A 22,695-nucleotide genomic window follows, 5' to 3' on the forward strand; every position below is an offset into this window, starting at 1 on the left:
ATAATATTCTATTGTATAGTTACACCTCGATTTGTTTACCCACCCTTCTATTGATGGTTGCCAACATCCTTCTGGGATGTCGCTAACTTTTTTTTATATAGATTTTTTTTAACGTTTATTTATTATTATTGAGAGACAGAGAGAGACAGAGCATGAACATGGGAGGGGCAGAGAGAGGAGCAGACACAGAAATCTGAAGCAGGCTCCAGGCTCTGAGCTGTCAGCACAGAGCCTGATGCAGGGCTCAAACTCACAAACCGCAAGAAGTTGGGGCTTGAACTCACAAGCTGAAGGTGGATGCTTAACCCACTGAGCCCCCCCAGGTGCCCCTGGCTTTATGGACATTGTTATACAAATTTTCGGTGACTATATATTTTCAATTCCCTTGGGTAAATACCTAGAAGTGGAATTGTTGGGTCATGTGGTAGGTATATTTCTCAGTTTTTGAGAAATTGTCATGCAGTTTTCACAAGTGGTTGTACCATTTTACGTTTCCACCAACCATGGATAAGAGTTGCAGTTGCCCTACATTCTCCCAACAACATATGTTGTCAGTCTTTTTCATTTAACTATTTCAAAATTTAGCCATGCTGGTATATTTCATGTGGTTTTCCTTTGCACTTCCCTGACAACTAATGATGTTGAACACTTAAAAGAATTTTTTTTTAAATGTTTATTTTTTGCGAGGGGAGGAGCAGAAGGGAGGGAGACACAGAATCTGAAGCAGGCTACAGGCTCTGAGCTCTCAGCAAAGCCTGATGCTGTGCTCGAACTCATGAAACCCGAGATCATGACCTGAGCTGAGGTCAGACGCTTAACTGAACCACGCAGGTGCCCCTGAATACTTTCTTAAGGTGCTTATTGGCCATTCCTTACATCTTCTTTTAAATGAAATATCTGTTAAATCTTTTGCCCAATTTAAAAAAAATGAAACTTTAAAAGCTTTTAAAATGATACTTCCCACAAAGCTGGAAAAAAATAAAATTGAACATTCAAGAAATTAATCTTTTGGGGCACCTGGGTGGCTCAGTCACTGGAGTGTCCGACTCTTGATTTCGTCTCAGGTCATGATCTCACAGTTCATGGAATGGAGCCCTGCATAGGGCTCTGTGCTGGCAGTGTAGAGCCTACTTGGTATTCTCTCTCCCCTCTCTCTCTGTCCCTCCCTCTCTCTCTGTCTCTCTCCATCTATCTCAAAAATAAACAAATAAACATTAAAAAAAAAAAAACTGTACATAAATGTTTATAGAAATGTACTAGAAATGTTCATTTCCAGTAGCCCCAAACTGGTAACAGTCTAGATGTCCTTCAATGAATGACAGGTTAGATAAATTCTGGTGTATCCATACCATGGAATGTTAGTTACTAAGCAATTAAGAGGAATAAACTATTGAAATAGGAAACAATATGGATGATCTCCAGAGAATTATGTTGAGTGAAAAAAACCAATCCCAAAAGGTTACATATTGTATGATTCCCTGTATATAACATTTATGAAATAACAAAATTGTAGAAATGGAGTATGTACCAATGGTTGCCAGGGGTTAAGAAGGATATTGGGTTGGAGGGAAGTAGGTGTGACTATAAAGAGCAAGAGAGAGATCCTTATGGTGATAGAAATACTCTATATCTTAACTGTATCAATATCAATATCCTGGTGGTGATAGTGTTTTGCAATATTTTATTTTTAAGATATGGTTTTGCAGGGTGCCCGTGTGTCTCAGTCAGTTAAGTGACTGACTCTTGATTTTGGATCAGGTCATGATCCCAGGGTGGTGGGATCAAGCCTCAAGCCCCATGTCGGGCTCTGTGCTGAGCATAGAGCCTGCTTGAGATCCTCTCTCTCTCTCTCAAAAAAAAAAAAAAAAAGATACAGTTTTGCAAGATGTTGATGTTACCATTAGGAGAAATTGGATAAAAGTACAGTCTCTCTGTACTATTTTTTTCTTTACAACATACACATTTACAAATATCTCAAAATTAAAAGATTAATTTTTTAATGTTTATTTTTTGAGAGAGAGAGAGAGAGAGATAGAGAATATGCATGTGCCGATCAGCACAGAGCCCAGTGCAGGGCTGGATCCCACGACCCTGGGATCATGACCTGAGCCAAAATCAAGAGTCAGACTTAATGGACTTAGTCCCCCAGGTGCCCCTATGTACAGGTTTTTGAATAAACATAAATCTGCATTTCTCTGAAATAAATGCCCAGGAGTTACAATTGCTGGTTTGTATATGGTTGTTGCATGTTTAATTTTTTAAGAAACTGTCCAGCTGTTTTCCAGAGAATACGGTAAAATGTACCAAATTACATCCCTACCAGCAACATATGAGTGATTCAGTTTCTCTGCGTCTTTGCCAGCATTTAATATTAATCCTATTTTTAATTTTAGCCATTCTCTTGGTGAGGAGTGAGATTTCAGTTGGTTTTAGTATGCATTTCCCTAATGGATAGTGGTGCTGAATGTCTTGTCATGTATTTATTTACCATTTGTATACCCCTTTGGTAAACTGTCTGTTCATGTCTTTTGCCCATTTTCTAATTAAATTGTGTGGGTTTTGAAAAAAATTTTTAATGTTTATTTTTGAGAGGGAGAGAAAGCATGAGTAGGGGAGAGGCAGAGAGAGAAGGGGACAGAGGATCCAAAGTGGGCTCCCCAATGAAAGGAGAGAACCCTGTGTGAGGCTGAAACTCACGAAAAGTAAGATTGTGACCTGAGCTGAAGACAGATGCTCAACTGACTGAGCCACCCAGGCGCCCCAAATTGTGTGTGGCGGGGGGTGTTTTTGAGAGAGAGAGACAGAGCATGAGCTGGGAGAGAGACAGAGCATGAGAGAGAGAGAGGGAGACACACAATGTGAAGCAGGCTCCAGACTCTGAGTTGTCAGCACAGAGCCCAGTGTGAGGCTTGAACTCACGAACTGTGAGATCATGACCCGAGCTGAAGTCGGATGCCTAACCAACTCAGTCATCCAGGTGCCCCATTGTGTGTTTTTTTAATCACTATGTTTTGAGAACTCTTTATTGTAGATACTAGTCCTCTGTCATATATGTGCTATGCAAACATTTTCTTCCAGTCTGTAGCTTGTCTTTTCATACTCTTAACAGGGTCTTTCACAGAGCAAAATACTTAAATTTTAATGAAGTCTGATTTACCATTTTAAAAAATTTTGTTTTAACTTTTTTTTATTTTTAACGCTTATTTATTTTTGAGACAGAGAGAGACAGAGCATGAACAGGGGAGGAGCAGAGAGAGAGGGAGACACAGAATCTGAAACAGGCTCCAGGATCTGAGCTGTCAGCACAGAGCCTGACGCGGGACTCGAACTCATGGACCATGAGATCGTGACCTGAGCTGAAGTTGGACACTTAACCGACCAAGCCACCCAGGCGCCATTTTTTAAAAATTTTATAGGTCATATTTTTCTTGTCAAATCTAAGAAGTCTGCCTAGCACTAGATCTGAAGATTTTGCCATATGTTTTTTTCCTGTAAGTTTTATAGTTTTTTATATCTTACATTTTTTTTAAGTAGCCTCTATGCCCATGGGATCAGATGATGCTCTACTGACTGAGCCAGCCAGGTTCCCCTATGTCTTACATTTAAATCCATGATCTACTTTGAATTAATTTTAAAAAATATTTAAAAATGTTTATTTATTTTTGAGAGAGAGAGAGAGTCAGAGTGCAAGCGGGGGACAGCAGAGAGACAGGGAGACACAGAATCTGAAGCAGGCTCCATGCTCTGAGCTGTCAGCACAGAACCTGATGCGGGGCTCATGACCTGAGATCATGACCTGAGCTGAAGTCTGACACTTAACCAACTGGGCCAACCAGACGCCCCGACTTTGAATTAATTTTTGTATGAAATTTAGGTTGAGTTTCTTTTTTATTTGTTATGGATTATTCTAGCATCATTTGTTGGAAAATCTATATTTTTTCCCAGTTTTAAATTAGGTTATGTGTCTTTATTATTAGTGAGTTGTAGTAGTTACTAATATATCCTGGATACTATCCTTTTGTCAGATATGTTTTATAAATATTTTCTTCACATTGATGACTTATCTATTAATTGTCTTAATGATGTCTTTTGATGAGTAGAAATTTTTAGTTTTGATGAAGTCTAACTTATCAATTTCCTTTCATGGTTATTGCTTTTTTTTAAGTTTACCTTTTGAGTAATGAAGATATTTTATGTTTTGCACAAAAGTCTTTATGGGTTTTGCTTTTATGTTAATGTCTACAATCCATCTTGAATTAATCTTTGCATATGGTGTGAGGTAAGAGTTATAGTTCATTTTTTTCACATGAATATCCATTTATTCCAGCACCGCTTGTTAAAACGTCTGTCCTTTCTCCACTGAATTGCTCAGGTGTCTTTGCTGAAAATCAAATAATCATATAAGTGCAGGTTTATTTTTGGGTTCTCTATTTTCTTCCATTTATTTATTAGTGTGTCTTTACACTGTTATTCCACAACCCTGATTACTGTCATTTTACAGTAAGTATTAAAATTTAAAATATTAAAGTATAATATCAGTGCTGTTTCTGTTCTTTTTTGAGATTTTTTGGCTATTCTACATCCTTTTTGTTTCCATGTATATTTTAGAATTACTATACCTACTTTTTCCAAATAATCTGATAATTTTTTTAAAATAGAAATTACCCTGAATATATATATCAACTTAGGGAGAATGGATTCTTTTCAATATTGAGTTTCCTAACCCATAAACATGACACATCCCCTTCATTCGTTTAGGTCTTCTTTAATTTCTCTCAGCAATATTTGTAGTTTTCAGTATACAGGACTTACACGATTTTTGTTAGGTTTATTTTTAGATATTTGACTTAAAAAAATTTTTTTAATGTTTATTTATTTTGAGAGAGAGAGAGAGAGAGAGATAGCGTGAGCAGGAGAGGGGCAGAGAGAGGGAGACACAGAATATGAAGAAGGCTCCAGTCTCTGAGCAGTCGCACAGAGCCTGATGTGGAACTTCAACTCCCAAATGTGGGATCATGAGCTGAGCCAAAATCAGCTGCTTAAATGACTGAGCCACCCAGGTGCCCCTAGATATTTGACATTTTTGATGCTATTGTAAATGATATTTTGTTTAAATTTCATTTTCCAATTGTTTGTTGCTTGTTATACAATAAACCGACTTTTTATGTATTGATCTTGATTCCTTTCGTTTTGCTAATTTCACTTATTAGTGCTAGTATTTTGGGTGGAGCCTTGTTTTTAGATTTTCTTACATATACACTCATGTTGTCTATGAATAGTGATGGTTTTATTTCCTTCCCAATCTTATGCCTTATATTTATTTTTCATTTTTTATTTCACTAAGTTCTCTAATATAATATTTACTATAGTGGTGGGAAGGTATTCTTGCCCTGTTTCTTATCTTAGTGGGGAAGGATTTATCTTACCTTTTACCTTTAAGTATAGTGTTAGTTATTGTTGAGAGATATCCTTTAACAGGTTGAGAAGTTTCACTTTTTGAAAAAAATTTTATTTTTATTTTTTTTATTTTATATTTATTTTTTTTAAGATTTTATTTTTAAGTAATCTCTACACGCAACATGGGGCTTCAACTTACAACCCTGGGATCAAGAATCACACGCTCCACCAACTGAACCAGCGGGGCACCCCCCCCCCCTGCCAAGTTCACTTTTATTCCTAGTTTGCTAACCATTTTTATTATGAAACAATTTTATTAAACATTTTTTATAAAATACTTTTCCTGGATCAAGATGATCATATAGTTATTCTCTTTTAGTCTGTTCATGAGGTTTATGTCATTGTTTGATCTTTGTAAAGTTAAGCTAACCTTGCATTCTTGTATTTCCCTGTATATGTAGGTGGATTCTTTTTTTTTTTTTTTTTAAGTTTATTTTGAGAGAGATCAAAGCACGAGTAGGAGTGGGGCAGAAAGAGAGGAGAAATAGAGAATCCCAAGCAGGCTCCACACTGTTAGTGCAGAACCCCATACAGGGCTCAAATCCACAAAGCCCGGAGATCATGACCTGAGGCAAAACCACCTAGGCGCCCATATTTACTGATATTTTTGTTCAGGATTGGTTTTTTTTTTTTTGTATGCATATTCGTAAGGAATATAGGTCTGTAACTCTTATCTTGTAATGTCTTTATCAGATTTTGGAATCAGGGTTATCTTTGCCTTATAAGACAAATTGGGAAGTACTCTTACGTCTTCTATTTTCTGAATGTTTGTGTAGGATTAGTATTACTTCTTTGGATATTTGATAGATTTCACCAAAATACCACCTGACACTGGAGTTTTCTTTGTAGGGAAACTTTTTTTTTTAAATAGACTTTTTGTTTTAGAATAGTTTTAGATCTACAGAAAAGTTGTGAAGGTAACTGAGTTCCTAACCCCACCCAGATCCTATTGCTGACATCTTACATTAATATGATAATGTTTGTCACCAATGTCAATCTTTGTCACCAATGTCAATACATTTTTATTAACTAAAGTGTGAGAAGGCTTTCAACAAATTCAATTTGTTACATAGATAAGGATGTTCAAATTTTTTATTTTGTTATTTTTGGTAAATTGTTTTTCTAGGAATTTGTCTATTTCACCTACTTGTTGACATTGTTGGCTTAAAGTTTTTCATTATATTCCCTTATTACTCTTTTGCTGTCTAAAGATCTATTGTGCCCCCGTTTTTCATTAATAGTATTGGTAATTTGCTTTTTCCTCTCTTTTTCCTTTATCAGTCTTGCTCATGATTTATGAATTTTATTAGTGTTTTCAAAGAACAAACTTTAGGCTTTGTTAATTTTCTCTATTATTTGTTTTCTATTTCATTGATTTCTTCTCTATTCTACTTACATTGGGTTTAATTGTTTTTTTTCTAACTTTTTAAAGTAGGAACTTAGATCATTGATGATTTTAAGTTTATTTATTTATTTATTTATTTATTTTTTATTTTTATTTTATTTTTTTTTAATGTTTACTTATTTTTGAGACAGAGAGAGACAGAGCATGAACGGGGGAGGGGCAGAGAGAGAGGGAGACACAGAATTTGAAGCATGCTCCAGGCTCTGAGCCATCAGCCCAGAGCCCGACGCGGGGCTCGAACTCATGGACCGTGAGATCGTGACCTGAGCTGAAGTCGGACGCTCAACCGACCGAGCCACCCAGGCGCCCCTATTTATTTATTTTGAAGGAGAGAGAGAGAGAGAGAGTGAGTGGTCATGAGAGAGAGGGAGATAGAGGATTCTGAAGCAGGCTGTGTGCTGACAGCAGAGAGCCCGATGTGGGGCTGGAACTCACAAACTGTGAGATCATGACCTGAGCCAAAATCAAGAGTCCCACACTTAACCAACTGAGCCACCTAGTCACCCTAGATTTTGATCTTTTTTTTTTTATGTTTATTTATTTTGAGAGACAGAGAGAGACGGAGCTCGAGGGTGGGGTGGTGCAGAGAGAGACAGAGGGAGACACAGAATCCAAAGCAGGCTCCAGTCTCTGAGCTGTCAGCACAGAGTCCGACACAGGGCTTGAACTCACAGACAGCGAGACCATGACCTGAGCCAAAGTCGGACGCTTAACCAACTGAGCCACCCAGGCACCCTGGATTCTTTTTTTTTTTATTTTTTGAGGGAGAGAAAGAGCAGGGGAGGGGCAGAGAGAGACAGAGACTGTCAAGCAGGCTCCATGCCCAGCACAAAGAGCCTGATGTGGGGCTCGATCCCATGATCTGTGAAATCGTGACCTGAGCCGAAATCAAGACCTGTAGCTTTACCTACAGAACCACCCAGGTGCCTCAACTCCAAGATTCTTAACTACAGAAATCATGAGAAATGATTCATGTTTTAAGTCACTACGTTTTGAGATTTGTTATGCATCAATGGGTAAGTACTACAACAGCAGGGATCAGAAACACTAGGTGCTCCTGGGGGACTTGATGGGATGGACAAGGTAGTCCTGGGAGGTGGACAGAGTGAATGGCATGTTAAGGACGCAGGATGGAGCAAGGAACCTGTGAAAAACAATTTTCTGTATTTTGTCATTCCATTCAGGATTAACCCTAAAAAGTTACTATGGATGATCCCTGAAGTGTGGGATCAGGAGAAGGCTATGTGATCTTCATTCAAAGGGCAGATTTTGGGTGTGTCGTTGGGGGGGGGGGGGTGTTCCTACAGACAAGTGAGTCTCATTCCATACTGAGCAGGTAATTAAGCTCTGTACTCAAGATCAGGTTTTGGAAGAGCAGGAGTTGTTTTTTCATTAACAAAATTGTTTTGAGGTGTGTTCTGTGTCAGGCCCTGAGATAACTGCAGAGTGAAATAAACAAGGATAAGTGAAACATAGACTGCCTTCAAGAAGTTTAAAATGTGAGATTGGCAAGAAAACTGTGACAGTACTGTACCATGTGACAATGTGATAAAGCAGGACAAACTCAGGCCAAGGTAGCCTTTTTTTTTTTTTTTTTTTTTTTTTTTTTTTTTAAGTAGGCTTCATGCCCAGCTCAGGGCCCTATGTGGTGGGGCTTGAACTCACAACCCTGAGATCAAGACCTGAGCTGAGATCAAGAGTCAGACACCTAACTGACTAAGCCACCCTGGCACCCCTGGAGGAGGTAACTTTTAATTTGTTTATTTATTTATTGTTTATATCTTTTTATGTTTATTTTTGAGACGGAGAGAAACAGAGCATGACTCGGGTAGGGGGAGAGTGAGAGGGAGACACAGAATCTGAAGCAGGCTCCAGGCTCTGAGCTGTCAGCACAGAGCCTGACATGGGGCTTGAAACCACCAACTGTGAGATCATGACCTAAGCTGAAGTCGGATGCTTAACCAACTGAGCCACCCAGGTGCCCCTTAATTCAAGTTTTTAAAAATATTTATTTTGAGAGGGAGAGAGAGACGGTGGGGTAGAGAGAGAGGGTGAGAGAGAATCCCAAGCATGTTCTGTGCTGTCAGGGTAGAGCCTGACGTGGGGCTTGATCACATGAACTATGAGGTTATGACCTGAGCTGAAATCAAGAGCCCCTCAATTTGAGTTTCGAAGGATAAATATAGTTTGGCTTCTTCTGGGTTGGTGGGGAGAAACAATGAAGTGAGGGTCTTGGAAGAAAAGCCTTCTAGACACCAGGGAAGCATGTTCAAAGACCTGGATGATGCCCTAGAGGTTCAAGAAACTGTAAGTAGGGTTTTTTTTTTTTTAAATTTTTAAAATGTTTTTTATTTATTTTTGAGAGAGAGACAGAGAGAGGGAGAGAGAGAGAACAAGCAGGGGAGGGGCAAAGAGAGAGGGAGACACAAAATCTGAAGCAGGCTCCAGGCTCTGAACTGTCAGCACAACTAGAGGCTCGAACTCACGAATGGTGAGATCATGACCTGAGCTGAAGTCGTACACTTCAACCCACTGAGCCACCTAGGTGCCCCCATACTAGTTCTTTCTTGTAGCACTTTTGGAGAAGTATTTAACTGGAATAATATAATAATAATTTTTTAATGAATTTAAATCTGGTCTTTACTGCTATCTTCCAGGAAAGGGTGGGATCCTTTGGTTGAAAGTAAAAAGAAAAATTACAAAGAAAAAGTAATTACTACAAAAGCAAGAAACCTGGAGTGGTCCTGTGGGTTCTTGCAACTACACAGGCCCGTAAGCTGGGGAAGGAATTAGAAACAACAGAAAAACTGCATCCACCTACTTAATCAACATTTACTGAGCTCTTATTTTGGACAAGGCCTTGTGCTAGAAGGTGGAGACATGCAGGTAGATGACACAGGGCCTGCCCGTGAGGAGTTTACGATCTAACTTGCTTATTACCTTCACTCTGGTGTACTGAGACCAGGAACGTCATTTGCATTTCTGCTCTCAACCTTAAGAAAACAGCAGATAGTAGTACACTGTGGCTGTATAGCTGCTGGATTGATTACACTCAAGACTTTTCTGCAAAGGCTTTGGCAACAGGCAGCAAGAGCCACAAAGATATTCCTACCCCCTTGATCTGCCTCTGGGAATTTATCTTGAGGAAATACCTGAGATAGGGTTAAGGATTTATGTTCATGGACATTCATTGCTGTTCTAATGAAACAGGGGACATAACCTAAACTTCTAACAATGGGGAAAAGATAAAATAATTGATGGGGCATCCCTATGATGGACTATTAGGTAGTAATTAGAAGTGTTATTAAAAAAAAAGTAATAACCTGGGGGAAAAGGCCGGGGGTGGGGGTGGGGGTCGGGGGGAGGGCTACAAGTCTCTACTGAATGTGCTCAGAGATACGTGATTTAATTTTGTATGCCCTCTGTATTTTTCAGATTTTTGACAAACACGTTAGAGGATTTCTACAGTCAGAACTTGTTTTCTTTCTTCCTTCCTTTCAGAGATGTAATGGCAGAAGAGAAAGCTATAAAGACAACCAAAATGACCAAGATTTTGGGAATTGTATTGCATGTGGATTGACCCAAATTAACTGAAACTCCACATTTTACGTGTCAAGCATTGAGTGAAGTATCAGTAATACTAGTTGCAATGTATTAAGTTACTACCATGTGCCAGTTGCCAAATAGAGGGGTAAATAAATATAATTGAGATCCCAACCCAGGTTTGGTTTAGAACCTGGTTTTTTTGACTGTGCCAAATACAAGCAAGTTAAAGAAGGGAAATAAACAATTCATAGACAAATATTGCACATTCAGGGAACGGGCATCGTATTATGTTTGGTCTGGGCTGCTGAGAATATCCACAGGTTATACGTTTTTCCTTGTTCTACAGTGTGTGGGTATATATTTTCCCCTGGAGAATGTATGTGTTTGACATCCACACTATATAGTCCTAGTTTATTGCCAGGAACGATGATGCCTTATGATTTGCATTATGTGTGTACGTACACACACACACCCATCTTCCTTTTCTGGACCTTCTGTTTACCTTAAGAGAAAGCATTTGTTTTTGCACCTATCAAGGATTGCAGGATAAACATCTGTTAATGTCCCAGCCCCTGAGACTTCCACAGCTTCTGGATGTCAATTGAATGTGCACCCGCCACCCCCCACCCGCGTTGACGTGCAGTGCCTAATCCCAGATAATTTAGGTTGCACACTCCAGGGCGTTTAATCGCATCCCACTTTTTCCTCCAGACCTTCCCCTTCACCCCCTCCCAGATGAACGGACAAGGCCGAGATCGGGCGGCCTGACCTTGGGTCATCTTCGCCCGTGGAACTGCGGTGTGACCTTGGGCAAGTCCCCCGCTCTCCCTTCGCCAGGCCGCGTAGCTGGATAGCCGGATCTCCGCTCCGGCCGCTGCTCAGCCGAGCGGGGAGACCGTGCGTCCGCACCCCTTTCTCCCCGGACTTCCTCCGCGCACGCCCCACCTTCCCCACCCCTACGCTCCTGGCGTTGCGGCCGCCTCCATTCGCACGGCCCTTTCATTCCAGACGCTCGTTTACGCCGCGCGGACTGGGAGGGTGCGATTCCCGGACGCGGCCTGCGCTGCGAGCGCGCGGCCGTCCCGCAGGCCGGCGCGGCTTTACGCCGCTGACGCAGCGCGCCCAAGATGGCGGCGCGGTCGTCGTCGGGGGTGGCGGCGGCAGAGGGGGCGGCGGCCGTGGCGGCAGCGGCGACGGCAGCCGTGACGGCGGCGGCGGCGCGGGGCCTGGGCCGCGGGGAATGAGGCAGCCGTGGCGGGCCAGCGGCCGAGCCGTGTAGCGGAGAAGCGGCTTCCCCTCCCTGCTTCCCTTGGCCGAGCCGAGGACGCGCGCGCGCGTCCGTCCGGAGCGGGCTCCCCACCCTCGACTCCCGCGACCCGCTCCGCACCCCCACCCGGGCCCGGAGGATGATGAAGCTCAAGTCGAATCAGACTCGCACCTATGACGGCGACGGCTACAAGAAGCGGGCCGCGTGCCTGTGTTTCCGCAGCGAGAGCGAGGAGGAGGTGAGGCTCCGGGCCCGGCCGGCCCGGGGGTCGCCGGAGTCGGCGGCCACCGTCAGCCGAGGCGCGGGGGGCGCGGCCGCCGGGGGCGGTGTGCTGCCGCCCCTGGCAGGGCCGCTCCTTTCGTCTGAATGAAGTTCCGACGGAATTTCTTGAGCCGAGGAAGAGGAGAGAGGAAAAAGGACGGTGGGCGGAGGGGAAGCGGGTCCGAGCGTGGCCACACGGCACCGATCCGGCCGAGGGAGCTTCAGAGCCCGTCGCCTGTCATAGGGGAGAGTGGCGGCGGAGAGAAGGCGGTGGGTGGGGAAGTGTGTGGCTTTCGGGCCAGGCCTCCAGCTTTGGATCCAGGAAGGGCAGCTCAGCACTTGTCAGCCCGCACATGTGTGCAGAGGCCGCGGTGCACGAGGCGCAGGCCGGCCCTTTGTGCCAGAGAAATAGTCCACTTCACTGGCGGGTTTCGGGGTTGCAGAGGGATTATGTGTGTCTGTGAGCTTAAGGGGGGGGGGGGGGTTGGGAAGATTTAGGGCGTAGTGCAAAAGCCAAAGCTAATTGTTTATTTTACAATGCGCTGGGTAGCCCCTTCTGGTGTAGCTGAGAAGAAAGGACATTTGATAAGATAATTTTTATGGGCTGAAAATATTTCATTTTCATTGGGAAGGCCAAAGGCGGTGTTTCAGATCTGTGCCCTGACATTGCCCTATAGGAAGGCCTTTAGGATTAAATTTGCTAGCTAAATAGAAATGCTTAAAATCAGTTTTTGCTTGGGGTACTTAAAAAAAAATCTCAGCTTTTCAGAGCCGTTTCTGTGGTGATAAAGGGAATTTAGAGAAGGCAAACGTTTTTGTAAATCCACAAAGAATTAGCTGCTTTGGAAATTCATAAGATGCCTGTGGGGAAAGCGTTTGTCTCCTGTGCATGGTGGTAAAATGGCAGTTAAAGTGGAAACAATGAAGGACAGTGAAATTCAATATGCTATATTCTGGCATTCAGCAGTGGGCTATCGCGGCAGGCTACAAGTACAGTGCGTGGTGTTGAAATGGGGGGAGCGGAACTTGACCCGTTAGTTATGAAAAGAAGCTGTGATGAAAGAGACAGATGGATTGCCAAGAGTTGCTGTCCAGAGATATTTAGGAGGAAGTGGGACTTTAAATTATTGCCTGAAAAAATTTAGTAAAGCGGTAATTGTGCTGTTGAGGGACTGTGTGTGTGTGTGTGTGTGTGTGTGTTCCCTTTCAGCAAAACAGAAGGAAATGGAATTTGGAAATACATACTTTGTGTCCTATCATATATTGTAAAAGTCCCCAAAACAGATGCCTGGTAATAGAGGTACTAAGTAGGGCCATGTTGTAAATTACATAGTTTTGGAATACATACTTGAGTAAGGTAAAATTGTTGGTGGTGTTTACTGCTCCACAGGCTTTGTTCTCTTATCATATCATATTATGGGAAATCAGATGGGATCACAGTCTGTTTTAACTGGAGGGAAAATTAATTAGCATAATAACATGTCTTCAGTACTGTGGTTAAGTCTGTGAGCACCCCAATTATAAGTAGAAGGGTGTATAATTTAGTTGTATGAAGGATGCAAGACTTTATTCGTTTTTAAAGACTCATACTAGAAATTGAGAACATGTGAGTATTTTGGGTAAATTGGCAACTCTTTATAGGCCATACGCAAACTAAAACTTGATTTTCCATTTTCTGTTAGTTTTATTATGTACTGACATTAGCCATTAGCAGGCTTAATGTTAAAACATTTGACTGTGGAGTTTCCTTGAATTTCTTTTTGAACATTGGTTAATGAGCAGAAGATTCATGCAAATTTTTAATTACAGATTCATTGGATGTTACAGCTAAAAGCCCAGAAAGAACAAGAAAATTAATGAAATGCACCCATTTTAGACTTGTTCAGTTCAACTAAACAAGTATGTATTAAGAGCCTACTATGGGTGCAGAACCCTATAATGTGGGATTTAAAGATAAACATCCTTCCCTGTCCCCCCAAATTGAGTACTTATTGATGGGATCCCTTAATTGGGAGGGATTTTGGACCACAAAATAATCTCTAGGGTGTCGTTCAACTCTCAGATTACATAATTGTGTTAGAAGGGAAGTAATTTGTTAGTTCCGGGAGAACTTTTATGTTCTCAATAGAAGTGCCAGAAACTGGAAGTATTAGCTGCCACATATTGTGGGAATGTGAAATTCAAACTCAGTAGGACATTCAGCCTGGTTTTATTTTGTAATGGGAACTTATGGCTTTAATCAAGATAGAATAGTTCATAGAATATTATCAGTATTAATATAACAGTAATATAAATATAAATGGAACCCTGGTTAATAAATTCAATTAACCAGTGTCAGGAAACATACATACAATGTAAAGAAAAAGAGATAGAAAATATTAGCAGGTAGTAGACTGTGAATCAGACCTTCTAACGTTTTTTTTCAGCCCCAGGAAATTTTACTTATAAGATCCACGTTAGGAAGTGGGAACATACTCAGCAAGTGAACTGAGCAAGTTTATTGAGATAAAAGGAAACAGACATGTAGGGAGCTTGGAGTCTAGTGGGAGAGATAGAACAAACAGGCCCAACAGCATGAAGACAAGGAATTTCCTTTCCTTCAAACCTCTGGCTGTTTTTCCTGTTGATAAATAAGAATCAATAGCCAGAAAATCCACAGCCCCCCCCCCCCCCCCCCCCACTTACAAGTTTTACTGATTGTTAATTTTGGGGCATTCATGATAAGTAACATATTTATTACAGTACTTTGAGCCTGGTACACAGTAGAGAGTCTTTTACCCAGCCACTGCTTTAACCAACTTGGTGCACTGAATACTTGGTGTTGCCCTCTCCGCCACTGGGTCTGATATAACCCCCCAACCATGAGGCCTCCCAGCCAATTGTGTGCTTACAAAGATTCAGTTATATTTATTCCTGTATTTGTTTATATTCATCATTCTTGTTATTGTAATTCTGCAGTGTAATTAAATATGATGTAAGCCCATGAAATTTGAATTCAAAAAGAGTGGTTTTGTATTTCAAATGCTTTATTTATTTATTAAAAAAATTTTTTTTAATGTTTATTTATTTTTGAGAGAGAGAGAGACAGAATGTGAGTGGGTTAGGGGCAGAGAGAGAGGGAGACACAGAATCCGAAGCACGCTCCAGGCTCTGAGCTGTCAGCACAGAGCCCGACGCGGGGCTCGAACTCATGAGCTGTGAGATCATGACCTGAGCCGAAGTCGGATGCTCAACCGACTGAGCCACCGAGGCGCCCCTCAAATGCTTTAGAATGACTCAATTGCAAGTCGTTAAAAGAAATTACTGCTCAGTTGTATGGGTAAGCAAACTGTAAGAGTTGGAAAGGGAGTCTTGAAAGTCTAGAAGGACTCTGCACATAGATCTGCACATGAATGTTTTCAGGGTTTTTTTTTTTTCTTTATAGAAACCTGAACTGGAAAACACAGGTCATGGTGGGTGTGGTATGTGAAAGACAACTCACTGTTCAATAGTAGGCCTACATTTAAGATAAGATCTTGGACCCACAAAAAAGATTAGCAAACACATATGCGTGTATGTTTTTAATCTGCCGTATCTTCCAGTTAATATTTTATCCTAAACAGTATAGAAGACTGAAACTGATCTCTTGAGTAAGACTTTATTGTTCTGGATTGGGTAATATAACATTCATCTTTGTCCTGTTATTCAACTTTGCCTCTCCGAAAGCACTTCCAGTTGTGATTTTCCTTCTTCCCCCTTTTTGGAGCCTCTATAATGACAGGAAGTGGGACACACTAGGAGTGGGCTTGCTTTGTACCCTCCCCAGAGTGGAGTGGGGGGAGTATAACAGGCCTTTTAGACAGTTGAACTATCTAGCAGTGTGAAATACTCACAAAGGCCAGTGACACAGGCTATACACCAGATGATGTCACAGTCCCTAGGAAAGTTAAAGCTGTGCCTATTGGGTCTGTTTTTACTCAAGGGAAAAAAAAAGTACTGATAGGATCTTTCTCAGTTAGATTTCCCTGTATATTAAAAATTAAAACTGCTTTTATTGTTTTTTAATTTTTATTATTTTTTAAATTTATTTTTGAGAGACACAGAGAGAGAGAGAGAGAGAGAGAGAGAGAGAGCATGAGCAGAGGAGGGGCAGACACAGAATCTGACACAGGTTCCAGGCTCCGAGCTGTCAGCCCAGAGCCCGACGTGGGGCTCGAACTCATGGACCTTGAGATCATGACCTGAGCCGAAGTCGGACGCCTAACCGACTGAGCCACCCAGGTGTCCCTAAAACTGCTTTTAATAAGAAAGGACAATACTGTCTTTAAGGGTCTTAGTTTGGTTTGTTGGGCTTTTCCATCTCTTGGCAAGGGGTTGCCGTTTCATTTTCTCAGCTCCTTGAACTCATGAGGTTGGGTGTGTAGATGATTGATACAGGAGATCCTCCGTGGGCAGAGACTCTGGTGGCCTTAGTGTTTGTCAGTAAAACTGACTCCTAGAGGAGCAGGTGGAAGGACGTCACTGCAAGACCACACCTTCCCCTGGGCTCTAGACAGGGGAGTAAAACACGAGTGGTAATCCCAGAGGCGATAACCATGACGAAGAGCTTCCAGTAGATCCCAGGCTGTTTGGAGAGTCTTTTTGTAACAGATCTTGGTGATTGTCCGGTATTACATTGTTCTAAGATCAGGATGGGTGCGTTGATCCAGTCACCTGACTGGACATTTCTGATCCTCATTTCTCTGTCTTTCCTGGAGGCTTTCTTGTGTGTGTGTTCCCTTGTGCCTACCTAATAATACCGGTTAGTCAGTTAGACACTTCTCCCACTACCTCCTTTTCTGCCTGTTTCCTGAGATGTGACTTCTGTTCTGAAATCATACTGCAATCTCCATTTTCTCCCATTCTTTGCCCTAACCTTTTTTTTTTTTTTTTTTGCTTTTGAGCAATTCTCATTTCTCCGTAAATACAGTGTTGCCTATCTACTTTGTGTGAAGCAATCTATATTTTTCTTCATAGCCTAGTACAGAAAGGAAGGGCCCTTGTTTGAGAATACATTAGTTTATTCATTTTTTGAGAGCCCTATCATGGACTAGTCTCTGTGTAAGAACCTGGGAATTCCCAGGTAAATAAGGCTGTGGTTCCTCATGAAGCCAGCCTGTCTGCCTGCTGTGCATTTGTATGCACCCCCTCCCACCTGCCCAGGGGCCTCACTCTGATCGGTGTCCTGTCTTTCCTGCTTCATTGCCTTTCCTGCTCTACTTTATCATTCCCAGGGCAAATAGGCTATAGTATTTCCCATCTTAAAAGAACTGCTCCCTTGCCCCATGTTCCCTCCAGCTACCATCCCATTTCTCTCTTTTCCTTTTACAGCAAAACTTTTCTGTACTTGCTGTCTCCACGATCCCAGTTCCCATTCTCTCTCGAACTCATTCCAGTCAGGCACTCTTTCCTGTGATTCTGCCAAAACCAGTCTTTAAGATAACAAGTTAACAAATCCAGTTCTCAGTCCTTGTTACCCCATCTTTCCTTTCTTCCTGAAACACTTTCCTTACCTTGCTTCTAGGGTATCTTTCTAGTTCTTCCCTTTCTTTCTGGTTGTTCCTTGTTAGTATTGTTGTATTCCTCCTCATTTTCCTGACTTCTTCCATTGCAGTGCACGAGGACACAGTCTTTGAACCACCCTCCACCCCAACACGCACTAGTAGGTGATCTCATCTAGTCTCATCTTTAAGTACCGTATTTATACTGATTACTTTCGGCTGTCTCTGTTTAGCCCTAATTTCTCTCCTGAAATCAGGGCTTGAATATCCTGCAGTCTACTCAGTATTTCCATTTGGGTATCTGATAGGCATCTCAAACTTAAAATACCCAAACTGAACTCTTGATTCCATCCACCAAAAAACAAACAGCAACAAACCTGCTTCTCCTACTGTTGTGCCTCTTTCAGTAAGTGAAGTCTCCATGCTACCAGTTGCTCAGGTTAGATATCTAGGAGTCATCCTTGACTTCTCCCTTTGTCATACCCACGTCTAATCTGACAGCAGATCCTGCCTAACCTTAACCCTTCAACCTCCACTGTGCTGTCCTACCCTAACCCATGATTGCCGCCTGTCTGGACTACTGCTGAATCTTCCTGACTGGTCTCCTTGCTTCTGCCCTCCCTCCTCTAGTCTTGTCTACCACAGCTGCTGGAGTGATTCTTCCAACACAGAAGTCAGATCATGTCACTCCTCTGCTCCAGTGGTATTCTGTCTCTGTGAATCCACAGTCTTCACCATGACCTCTAAGGCTCTGGATGTTCGGGTCCCCTGCCGTAGCTCTGATCTCATCTCTTACCACTCTCCCTCTTACTCATTCCTCTCCTCCAGCCACACTGGCCTCTGTACTGTTTGTTCTCCGTATTATCTGCATGGCTAGCTCCCTTCTTTTGGGTCTTTGCTTAGTTTTCGTCTCATCAGACAGGTTCTTAATGATCATGCTACATAATACACCAGTCCATTGTCACTGTGTCTCTTAGGCTTTGTTTTTTCTTGGCAGCACAAATCACCACCAAGACATGGTATGTACCCATTTGTTGTTGTCTGTTTCCTCTCACTAGAATATAAGCTAGTTCATGGGGATAGGAGTTTTTGTCCGTTTTATTCACTCCTGTATCCTTGTTGTTTAGGACATAGTATATGCTCAATACTATTTGTTGACTGTATGAATGAATGAATGAAGACATTGCCCCTGTTTTTTAAGCTTACAGTCTAGTAGAGGAATTGAAAATACCCCAAATACACTGAATGCTAGGGTCTACCAATAATGTGGTGATAACAGTGTTTCAGGGAAGTCTTCTGTCTCTTTTTTCCAGTATCTTAGTGACAAGGTGTCTGATAATATTGAGTATCAGCCCAATGGGAGTGTATGTGTATTTGGTTGTAAATCTTTTTGGAATCTCAGTGGATCGTCCCATGACAGGGCACTTAGGATTTCTTTCAGATGTTGAACTTGTGAATCTATGCCATCTTGCAGGATTTGTGTTGGATGGTTGATAAAATGTACTGATCCTCAATCCTAGTGATTCATCACCTGAGGAAAAGGATTTTCATTTTGCTGATAGCTTGGAACCTTTTATTTCTAAGTAAATAAATACATCAACAAACTATAATCAAGCAGTGGATAGCCAGGGCGCCTGGGTGACTCAGTTGGGTAAGCATCTGCCTTCGGCTCAGGTCATGATCTCATGGTTTGTGAGTTCAAGCCCCGCATCAGGCTCTCTGCTAGCTGCACAGAGCCCACTTCAGATCCTCTGTCCCCTCTCTCTCTGTACCTCCCCCTCCCGCATGCTGTCTCTCTCTCAGAAAAAAAAAAAAATATTGTGGTTCATAGCCAACAGTGTATGTCAAATCTGGATTCCAAAGTTTAGTTGATAGTAGAGTAATTAATTTGAAAATGAAGGTTGATAGGGATGGTCATAATATTTTCCTGTCATCATCGTTTTGTTCCTTATCTAGGTCAAAGTGAAAGAGATATGATGTCAAGTTTGTGAGTGCTGAGTCTTGAAGTGTTTCCTTTATGGTGGTTAACGTACGAAACAGAACAAAGGAACCATCACAGGCAAAAAAGATATGTGGATAAAAGAATAGGGAATTGGATTTGGAAATAAAACCCCCAAACCTAAAACTTAGTAATAAAACATATGCACCTGAAGACAACTTGTTGAGTAAAATCCTCTCAGACCGAAGAAAACTTTCTTGAATCCAGTTCGAGAATTTCTGCCCTAAGGTAACATGGCTCAAGAATGTCCACAGTCTTTTTCCTAGCCTTCTTGAAACCCTTGCTTCCTAGCTTACTAACCCTTTGAGTAGGGAAAAATGTTCATTCTTATATTCATTCATTCATTTTACAAACTTTATTGAATGCCTGCTTCTGGGCCAGACACTGTTCTTGGAATGCAGCTGTGAATGAGGCAGAGTGGAGGCTCTTGCTTCTGTGAAGTTTCTGATAACAAATGCGGGGAGACAGTCAATGAGCAGAAATGTCAGTGAACTTGATTTTAGGCAGTGGTGGTGCTGGGCAGGAGATAAGTGTGTGATGGTCCTGAGAGTGGGGAGGGGATTGGCAAATTGTGGCTGGGTAGGCTCTGAATGGCAGGGCAGGGGAAGAGCAATTACCGAGGCCCCAAGAGGGGGACGACTTTGGCCAGGAGGAAAAGCAGCAAGCAGGCCAGAGTGGCTGGCAGCCAAGTGGAGGAGAGTGGTGGGAGATATTGCAGAGGTGGGAGGCCACCATTTCCCATGAGGCTTTGTTACCCACCCTTCCAGTTCTCCTGGTTTTCCTTTACTCTGTCCTCCTCTGTCCCTTAAAGCAACCCAGCAGACACGCCAGCAACAGCCCTCAAAACCACCTTCTTTCCCTTGACTGTGAGGCACAGAAGTGGTGGTGACAGGATGGTGAGAGTTTATTAAAAAAGGTTGTGGTTAAGAAATGTACAAGTGGAGAGAAAAGAAAGTACTGTACTGCAGTCTTTTTAAAAGAGAAATCTGAAAGGACCCAAAGAAAAGACCCTAACGTTTCTTTACACAATCTTAGGGTAATTTAGTCAGAAAAGCTACTTTGGATAGATAATATATGTGCCCAGTACAAAATTCAAAAGGTACAAAGAACATGGAGTGAAGGACTCAGGTAGTTATCTTATAAAAGATAAGACTGTGGTGCATTGCAAATGAAAGATTGAAGGATATTTGTGTTTAATCGAGGCTTGCCACTTTTTCCTAGGAATATATTTGAATCCAGGCCACTTGGGCACCTATGATTTTTCATCACTTACCTAGTTTTATTGAGGTTTGGTTACCTTAAGTGCCAGGGATCCTTCTAGAATGAAGAACTGCTGGGAATGGAGTGGTGTGTGTGTGTGTGTGTGTGTGTAGAATCAGTGTTGGCAGTGGGCTGTGTGTGTGTCAGGAAAGCACTCCCGTGTAGAAGCTCCTTGTCTAACTGGCCTTCGGGCCCCTGAAAAGCAGCTTAGCAGTTGTCTGGGTCAGATGGGGTTTGCTGATTTCTAAGCTCTCATTGTTTGGACTACTCAGAGTCAGCCTTTTAAGCCAAAGTACCTTCCCAGCACTGGTAGGAAGCTGTTCACTTGGGCCATGTGCCTCTGTCCCCAGCTGTGGAACGGGGGGTAGGCAGCATTCTGAGTGGAATTGTGGCCTTCCAGCTCTTCCTGGGACAGACTGTGAGATACTAGAAGGTGTGTGTTGGTCTCTGGCCCCGCTTCCTGGCACAGAGCTCCTGATCCTCTTGTGATTTCTTACGCGATAACATTAGGAGCATCTCTTGCTCTAATATTGGTCTTTGACCTCTATTCCTGACACAGGGCTCCTGAAATTCATGTAATTTCCTGGGTGATAGGAGGGTCTTTGGTTCTAATGAGGCCATTCTGGGTGGGCTCCTGGATAGTTTCTGGGTGAAGGCTGGTCGCTAGAAAGACTAAGCCATGAGTAGACGCTTGAAATTTTCAGCCCTGCCCCCCATTCCCTTGAGCAGGCAGAAGGGCTGAAAATGGAGCTAATGATCAATCATGCCCGTGTGATGAAGCCTCCATAAAAATCCCGATAGTACCGGGTTCGGAGAATTTCCAGGTTGGTGAACACATACTGGTGGGGGGGCTGGGGGGGTGACACACCCCACCTCTACCGGGACAGAAGCTCCTTGCCCTGTGTATCTCTTCATCTGGCTTTTCATCTGTATCCTTTACCATATTCTTCAATAAACTGGGAAACATAATGAAGTATTTCTCTGAGTTCTGTGAGCCACTCCAGCAGATTAATTGAACCCATGGAGGGGTTGTTGGAACCTCTGGTCAGTAGCCAGTTGGTCATAACCAACACCGGTGATAACGTGGGCTCGTGACTGGCATCTGAAAGGGCGGTGGCAGTCTTATGGGACTAAGCTCTTAACCTGTGGGATGTGATGCTATCTTTGGGTTGAGAGATGCCTGTCAGAATTCAGTTAAATTGTAGGACTCCTAGCTGGTGTTGCAGAGACCTGCTTGGTGTAGGGGAACCCCACTCATTTGGTGACCAGAAGTGCCCGAAGTGAAATGTGCTTTGTGAGTAGTGAAGGAGACTCTCAGGAAAGAAACACACAGTAGGGAAGAACTGGGTTTTTCCCTTTTCAAGTAGGAAGAAAACTGGGGTTTTTCTTCTTATAAACTGTGCCTTACCCTTCTTTTCTATCTCCTTGCACCAGTCCCCCAAAAGGCTAACCCAGAGTTAGGTATGAGAAACCTAACTGAAGAAGATCATCATAGTGTGATGTCCTTATTTTATGAAATAGGAAAAAAAAATTACCAGAATGATACAAAAATACTCATACGTGAGCACCAAAAGTATTTGCAAAACAAACATGAGTGGTTCCCGCCCCCCCCCCCCCCCATTTTTGACATTTTATCATTTGTATTGTGTGTGCTGCTGCTTTCTTATTAGCACAGTTACCCAGAAGTGGACTGTGTGCAAATCGGGTTATGTATCTGAGGCAGATAAGATCATGCTTTTTGTGTGCTTTATCCAAATATACTTGAAGAAATTCTGAGGCAGTTTAGGATACTTTTTAACTCATTTTCAAAATGGGAAGTTAGTAACTCGATTATCATGAAACATTTTTGAGCACTTCCAAAAGGAGATAGAGTGAATGAATTTCTACTCCATGTAAAAAAAATTATTACAAAACAATAAAAACTTAAATCTGACACAAGTAGAAACAAACTTATAGAGAAGACAAGACTATTATAAACATA

General features: G+C 42.2%; 1 protein-coding gene and 1 long non-coding RNA gene across 3 annotated transcripts in view; one reads left to right on the forward strand and one right to left on the reverse strand.

Moving 5' to 3' along the window:
- LOC128777746 (uncharacterized) overlaps positions 1 to 11,319 on the reverse strand; it is a 31,496-nt gene extending 20,177 nt beyond the window's left edge. The window contains exon 1 of the long non-coding RNA XR_008423098.1: positions 11,178 to 11,319. This is a non-coding gene — a long non-coding RNA (uncharacterized LOC128777746). The remainder of the gene's footprint in view (positions 1 to 11,177) is intronic.
- A 185-nt stretch (positions 11,320 to 11,504) lies between these two features.
- Positions 11,505 to 22,695, forward strand: part of NUDT3 (nudix hydrolase 3) — a 132,274-nt gene continuing 121,083 nt past the window's right edge. Inside the window, exon 1 of one of the 2 annotated variants that reach the window (XM_019456812.2) lies at positions 11,505 to 11,913. In XM_019456812.2, coding sequence (XP_019312357.1) covers positions 11,815 to 11,913 — 99 coding nt within the window. In that variant the 5' untranslated portion in view covers positions 11,505 to 11,814. Of the gene's footprint in view, positions 11,914 to 12,026; positions 12,207 to 22,695 lie in introns of those variants that run through there. The other variant, XM_019456811.2, reaches the window with a different exon arrangement.

This window comes from Panthera pardus, unplaced genomic scaffold (genome assembly GCF_024362965.1).
Source record: "Panthera pardus isolate Hobbes unplaced genomic scaffold, ASM2436296v1 HiC_scaffold_17, whole genome shotgun sequence".
NCBI lineage: Eukaryota > Metazoa > Chordata > Mammalia > Carnivora > Felidae > Panthera > Panthera pardus.